Source organism: Geospiza fortis, unplaced genomic scaffold (assembly GCF_000277835.1).
Source record: "Geospiza fortis unplaced genomic scaffold, GeoFor_1.0 scaffold27, whole genome shotgun sequence".
Taxonomy (NCBI): domain Eukaryota; kingdom Metazoa; phylum Chordata; class Aves; order Passeriformes; family Thraupidae; genus Geospiza; species Geospiza fortis.
The window spans coordinates 5,125,654-5,132,393 of NW_005054329.1; the positions used below are offsets into that span (position 1 = coordinate 5,125,654).

Here is a 6,740-nt window from a genome sequence, read left to right on the forward strand (position 1 = left end):
AGCGAGGTGTTGGCTGCCTTGGGAGGGGAAGAAGGTGCATGAAGGAAAAAGGTCCCACTGGTGAAGACCCCGTGGACTGGATCATCAGCTGGTAAAAACTGGAGCTGCTGGATGGAGGGTGTGATGTGCTGGTGAAGGGTCTGGCTGCCTGCCCCCTCCCAGGCTCCTGGGAGAAGGGGCTGCTGGAGAATATCTCATCCATGCTGTGGGGCTGGTCTGGCCCTGCATAACCCCAGTCCTTGGGCACTGAGGTGTTGAGGTCTTCTCTGCTGTGGGTTGATCCCTATCAGCTGTGGAGAAGAGGGATGGGAGGAGCAGTGTTTGGGATGTGGCTTTGCCACTGCCTACTTACACTTGGCATTATGGTGTTTATAGTGCCCTGCTGAGCTCCGGGGGTGCATGGGTGGGTTTGGATGTAGTTTGCTGGTGAACACCCCAGCTCTTAGCACAGAGCCTGGATCCACATGGCTGCTGCACGTCCTGGTGTCCCCACTCCCACCCCAGGGGAGCAGCCTGCCAGAGGCTGCAGAGCTCCACACTGGGCTGTGCCAGGACTTGTCCTGCAGCCTCCCCAGTGCCAGGGTGGTGGTGACCAACTGCAAGTGCCTCCTCCTTAAAACCAAGTGCTTGTGGTTTTCAAAGGCTTCCTGCACTGCTAAAAACATAACTCTAAGGCCCTGGTGCACCAGTAGTCTGTGAATTATAGGTCTGGTCACATTCAGAAGAGCCAGCTGGGTTCAGGAGTAGCACAATTTATTGAATGTCACATATATGGTTCTTTTGGATTGCCCATGACAAATGCCTGAACTGCAGAGTGGCTTTATAGAGCACTAACAATACAATGGCAATCACAATCTTAATCTCCCAGGTTAACACTCAGCATATCTGAGGACACAAGAATTACCAAAAGACGACCCTTGTGGGGTGGGAGAGGACAAATCTGTCAAACTATTCCTGGAATTTCAAGTAAAATTCTTGTCTGCCAGCTAGATATTAAACTGGCCAGCTTTTACATCTTGTTAACCACTATAGTGCAAAGTGCTGCCAATAGTGATCAAATCTTCTGTTGTTTGTGGGTTTATTGTACAGAATATTTATTGGTAGGAGGTTTTGGTTTGTCAAAACTTTTCTGGGTATCGGGTAGAAAAACTAGACCACGTGGCCTCCACTGCACATTCACCTCCATGCCATGGCAATACAAATCACAGGAGCTACATCCAGTCCCTGTGCTTGTGCTGCAGCTCCCATTGCATGTCCAGCTTTGCCTTTTCTTCACTGCTTTGTGCTTCCATGCACACACTCAGATGTCATGAGGCTGAGCCAGAGCATTGCGTGGAGCAGTGGAGTCTTTGGGTTTGCAGCACCAGGGCAGAATGGCCATGAGGAACATTCAGAGGCAAATGCAGAGTAATTTCTATTTTCCTGTTTTGTTTTATTTTTTTCTCCTGCGTTAAGGAAATGAATACCAAATCCAGCCCTTCCACTCTAATAAACTTGGAGAGCTCTTGTCAGCCCCCGCGCCTCTGTCTCCCTGAGGTTTGCTGCTGCTAGCACTGGGGGAAAAGGAGTTTACTTTGCATTAAATAGCAGCCCAGCTGCCTGCAGAGGCTCCAATCCCACTCTTTATTCCACAATGTTTGATGGCTGATGAAAAGCCAGCTCCAAATTCACATGGCACTTTCTAAACCAAGGACAAAATTCCATTTGGCTGCTTTGGTTCAGAACGAGCTGCTTTGGGTCGGGCAGGCATAGCTTTTCACTTCTGGCAGTTTCAGGGCTTTGCAGACCAGGACATTCCTGGCTGGGTTCCAGGCTGGTCATTCCCGGGGCTCTCCTCCCAGGGCCCTCCTGCGAGGGACAGCCAGCTCTGTCCCCTGTCCATCCCTCGCAGGTGGGTCTGTGGGCAAGGCTGAGCTGCCTCTGCCATGGGAGTGAGCGCTCAGGCGGCGCTGGGCGGGACGGGAAGCGCTCGGAGCAGTGGGCTCCAGTGCAGGGCTGCAGGCGGCTGGGGCGGCCACTGACCTCGTTCCTAATCCTCCTGCCACGGAGGGATCTGCAGAGCTTCGCTCCGGGGTGAGCAGCGCCCGCCTCGGCTGGTTCGGAGAGGTCGCAGCTCGGTGCCAGGTCCCCCTCCAGGGCGCTGTCTCGTGGCTCTGGCAGCTCAGGGAGCTGCTGGTGGCAGGGCGTGAGGAGCGGAGAATCCTGCTCCATATGCTGGCTGGGGGTTCCTCGCTGTCCCGGCAGCCCGGCTGGGGGGTTTCGCTGGAAAATGAAGGATTTGTGTTGTGTTTAAACGCAGCTGTTCCTGCCTCTCTCCTGCGGGGCTCTCTCGCTGCCCAAGATCTCCCCTGGCTTTGGGTGCTGAAGCAATCCAGCAGCAAGTTCTCCCAAAATGATGGAAAATAAAGTGTTCCTGTCATTCACGTTCTACAGCACGATTCTGATTTTAAAAATGTATGTCGTTGCCATCATTACGGGGCAAGTGAGACTCAGAAAGAAGGTAAGACCCAGTTTCGTTTTCCTTCTCCTCCCTTTCTGGCTCTTTGCTTGGGTTTCTGTGATTTTGCTTTCTTCTTTTATTCCTCTAAAGTTCAGCAAAATTTTCCTGAAGCAAGCTGAGTTTTCTTTGACTTCAGTTGAAAGCAAAACTTGTTTCATAGCTGCAGCAGATAAATATCTCACATCTCTTTGACCCTTTCTGTTTGTTTCTACCATCTGTAGCTTGATGTTTATGATTTTGGAAACCTAATCTAAATAATAATCAGATCTAAAATGCCAAGCAGGTGAGATGCTTCTAGAAAGAGTCTGTTTACAGTTAATTTGCAGGGTCTGGAAGAAAGAGAAAGGAAAAAACAAAGTTTAAGAAGAAATCATTGCAATGGTCTTTTTTTCTTGCGATGTAGCATAAAGTTTTTGGGCTTTTGGAGGCTGACTGGCTAAGGGAATGCTCCAGGAGAGCAGCAAGTCATGGGCAATAAAAAAACAGCTGGAGGAGATGATTCTTGGCCAGGGAGGAAAATACAGGGAGGACCAGCTGCTGTCAGGATTTGGGGCCAACTGGACTTTTACTACCCTCTATCCCAACTCCTGATAAAACCCAGCTTTCTGTAAAATCTGTTTTAAAGTACTTGAGGAGTTTCTGACTGCGTCAGTGGAGAGGGAGGGAGACATTTCTGGTCTCAGATAGAACACAAACACCCTGTCCTGTGGCATCATTGTAACTGATGGATTGTCTTCTCCCTTTGTGATTCTAAATGATGCTCCAGCCCTGGGACAGTTTGGGCTTCTAACATAATTTTAAAAAGCATCAGGGCCCTTTCCAGGCTGTAAAATGAAGCTGTCAGACGTAGCCAGGTCCCTGAGGAACAGCTTCTGAGCATAGGTGAGGAGCTCACACAAATCATTTTCATTTTTAACTTTATTAGTGTAGGATCCCGTTTCCCTGTGGGAAAACCACACAGTGTCTCTGCCAAAAAGTCAGGCAGGGAATATTCTCTAATCTGTCAGTCCTGGTTATCTTTTGGAGGCTGCATTGTGCCTGCAAGCAGCAGTGACTGGAAAGTCTCCTCTAAATGGGTTTCATGGGAAGAAGAGGATGGGGATGAAGTGGGAGCTCCCTTGAAACCCTCATTTGGGACTTGCTCAGCAGGCAGCACTGGGAATTTGAAGGAAAACTCCTGGGGAGGTGCAGGACAATGTGCATGGAAGTGCAGTGACCCTCATTTTTATGAAGAGTGGTAACAAATTTGGGCAGGTTAAATCCCCTCAGGACTTCAAGATTAGGGGCAAAGCTTCTACCTGTGAGGTTCCTGAAGGCTGTAAGCAGGTGGGGACTCTCTCTGACTGTCTCTTCCAGGCATTTGCAAACCCAGAGGACGCCCTGCGCAATGGGGGGCTGCAGTTCTACCGCCAGGACCCTGACGTGGAGCGGTGCCGCAGGTGAGCGGGGCCAGTGTTCCCTCTGGTGCCACCATTCCCAGTGCCACCATTCCCTCTGCACCAGCTGCTGGCAAACAAGAAGTGGGAAGTTAAAGGACTCACTAACTGAGTAATATTCTAGATGCTCAGACTGCCTCGAGCTCTGCTGTGGGACCCTGCTCAGGAGAGCAGTTTAATCTTTAGCATGGTGTGCACTGGAGCAAGGGCAAGAGAAAGGATCTGGGTTTGCATTCAGCATCCAGCTCTGACTAACCCTTTTCTAGGTGCTCAAAGTCCCATAGATTCCCAGTGTTTCATCCCATACCCACACTCAAAGGCTCTTTGTGTCCTGCTCTGACAGGACCCCAGATCCCTGCACAGCCTGGACAGCCAGCAGAGTGACTGGTCCCTGTCCCTTTTTGGGGATTTGGGAAAAGGCTGAACAGGATTGCCATAACTTTTGCCTCTCTGATTGGGCAAACTCTGAATGTTACCCCTCTTCTGCGAGAATCACAGTTTCTTGGAAGTAAAGCACAGGGTTATTCAGCCCTGGGCTTGATTTGCTGTCCCCCTTACCAAAGGAGGTGCCCCAAGTGCTGGATTGCTGATAATGTGCAGGAAAGGGGCTGGAGTTGTGCCCTGCTGTCCTTAAGCCCTGGGCTGTGCATGGGGATCTCACTGCTAATGTCCCCCTGCCTCCAGCATTTGCTTTAGAAAACATCCAGTGCCACCTGATTGTTGGGCTGCCAGGGGGAGGAGGAGGATGGAAAATGAGCCGTTTCCTTCCTAGCAAAAATAAAATAATAGCAGAAATAATAATCATAATCTTCTTTTGATTATTCAGGATAAACAAACTTCCATAAAAATAAATAACTGGAGCTGCAGCAAAAACCTGGGGCAGCCTGGGATCTGACTTGGGCAGCTGAAGCTCTCAGAGCCCGTCCTTGCTGATGTATTTGCAGCCCTGGAGAAGACACATTCAATCCAAGGTGTTTCCCCACAGCAAGGGCCATGTCAGCTTCTCATCTCAGACTGTACCTGGAGGGGAGCAGAGCCAAGGGTCTGTGCAGGGCAGGGATAGAGCAGGGCAGGACATTTACCCTGTGCCTCTGAAAGAGGCCCTGGCTGCCTCACAGCTCTCTCCTTTCTCCTCCTCCTTCTTCCATTTGTCCTCAGAGCCCTGCTGAACCCCCAGGTCCTTGGGGTTTGTTCAGAGGATGGTGCCTGGGGGAGGAGGGGCACAACCCTCACTCATGGCCTGAGCAGATCCTGTTTCATCAGTGCTGTGGGTGGTGGCAGAGATGCTGTGGCACCCAGGCAGGTGCTTGTTCAGCTGGAGCACAGGGCTTGGCTCCATCAGTGCTGATGTGTCACCACACGGCCACAGCATCCCCTCCAGCCCCTTGGGCCACTCCTCCCCAGTCCCCTTTGGATGCATTTATGGAGAGAGGTGAAACCACAGCCCCTCTCATCCTGTGAGTTTCTCCACTGCAGAAGCTGTGGTCTGGAGCTGCCTTTTGTTGTGTAGCGTGGCCACATCTGGGGCCATGCCGTGCTGGCACCACACCAGTTTTGAGCTTTCTGCAGCTTCACAGGGTCTGTGTTTTGCTCTGTTTATTTGAAAGCTCCAGCCCTGGAGCTGTCATCTGCTGTGCCAAAGGCGTCCCAGTCACGGAGAGAAAGTTTCAGGAGCTCAGCATCCCAAGGGAGAGACACAGGGTGTGAAATTCTCCTGTGTGTAGGGATGAACTGACACTTTTGGGGGCTGTGTCTGCCCCATTCCATGGGGAAGAGGCCCAGCAGCACCTAAGGATGGGTAGAAGGAATGAGAGAAAACAGGGAAACAACCTTATCTTGCTTTTCAGAGCCCACCGCAACGACATGGAGAACATCTTTCCCTTCCTCTTCCTCGGAGCCGTCTACTCCCTGCTGGATCCCAGTCCCACAGTGGCCAGGATCCACTTCCTCATCTTCTGTGTGGGACGGATCGTGCACACCATTGCCTACCTGCTGCAGCTAAGGGCACCCACCCGCTCCGTGGCCTACAGCGTGGCCCAGCTGCCCTGCTTCTCCATGGCCCTGCAGATCCTGCTGGCCACCACCCCGTACTGGTAACAGCCAGAGAGACCCAGCACCCAAACCCCCTCATCCTGACTCTGCTGGGCCCCCTGGAGCGGGAGAGAATGAGAGAGTGTGTGTGTGAGATGTCAGCAGGGAGGTCACCTGCACCCTGAGGATGTTCAGTGCAGCCTTGATGCCATCAGAATTTGTCAGAGGAGGCACCAGAGAGCAGGGACATGCAGGAAGGGAGGTTTCTCTCTCTCCTGCTGAGGATGAGAGGTGGAAAGCACATGGACTACGCCTCAAGGAAAGGGTCATTGAAGGAAAGGTTTTCTGAGTTTCGAACTGTGACTGTGACCTTTTCCTCCTGGTCATGAATATCCCACGAATCAGGCAGGGAGAACCATGAGGGTCCCACAAAGTCTCTTAGTCAGCAGATGTGGTTGGTAGCAGAGGTTATAAAGCCTTCTCCTGCCCCGCCATGTGCATCTTGGGGAATGTGAGTCCCTTAGCATTTAGTCCCTTAGGTTCCCTCTCCACCAAGGAGGACAGGAGGCAGGTGCCTTCCAGGCAGGCTGACAGGGAAGTCCAAATCTCAGGGGTGATGTTGTGAAGCCACTGGAGCATTCAGTGCTCCCAGTGCCGCCTCATCTCACGCCACAGCACACAGCTCCCTGCCAGCAGCCCCACTGCAGGCAGGACCTGGGGCTCCTGGCAGCTCCCAGCCAGCAGCAGCTGAGGCTTTTCCCTCTCTGCCTCAC

General features: G+C 52.0%; 1 protein-coding gene across 2 annotated transcripts; it reads left to right on the forward strand.

Moving 5' to 3' along the window:
* The first annotated feature begins 1,989 nt into the window (after positions 1–1,989).
* On the forward strand, positions 1,990–6,696 carry PTGES (prostaglandin E synthase). 2 transcript variants are annotated; one of them, XM_031057292.1, is made up of 4 exons: positions 1,990–2,073; positions 2,300–2,500; positions 3,857–3,939; positions 5,784–6,696. In XM_031057292.1, exons 2-4 carry the CDS (start codon positions 2,393–2,395, stop codon positions 6,031–6,033), a joined length of 441 nt encoding a protein of 146 aa, XP_030913152.1. In that variant the 5' UTR covers positions 1,990–2,073; positions 2,300–2,392; the 3' UTR covers positions 6,034–6,696. The 2 variants fall into 2 exon arrangements, with proteins under 2 accessions (XP_030913152.1, XP_005421347.1); XM_005421290.3 differs by lacking the exon at positions 1,990–2,073 and having other exon boundaries at positions 2,156–2,500.
* The last annotated feature ends 44 nt before the right edge of the window (positions 6,697–6,740 follow it).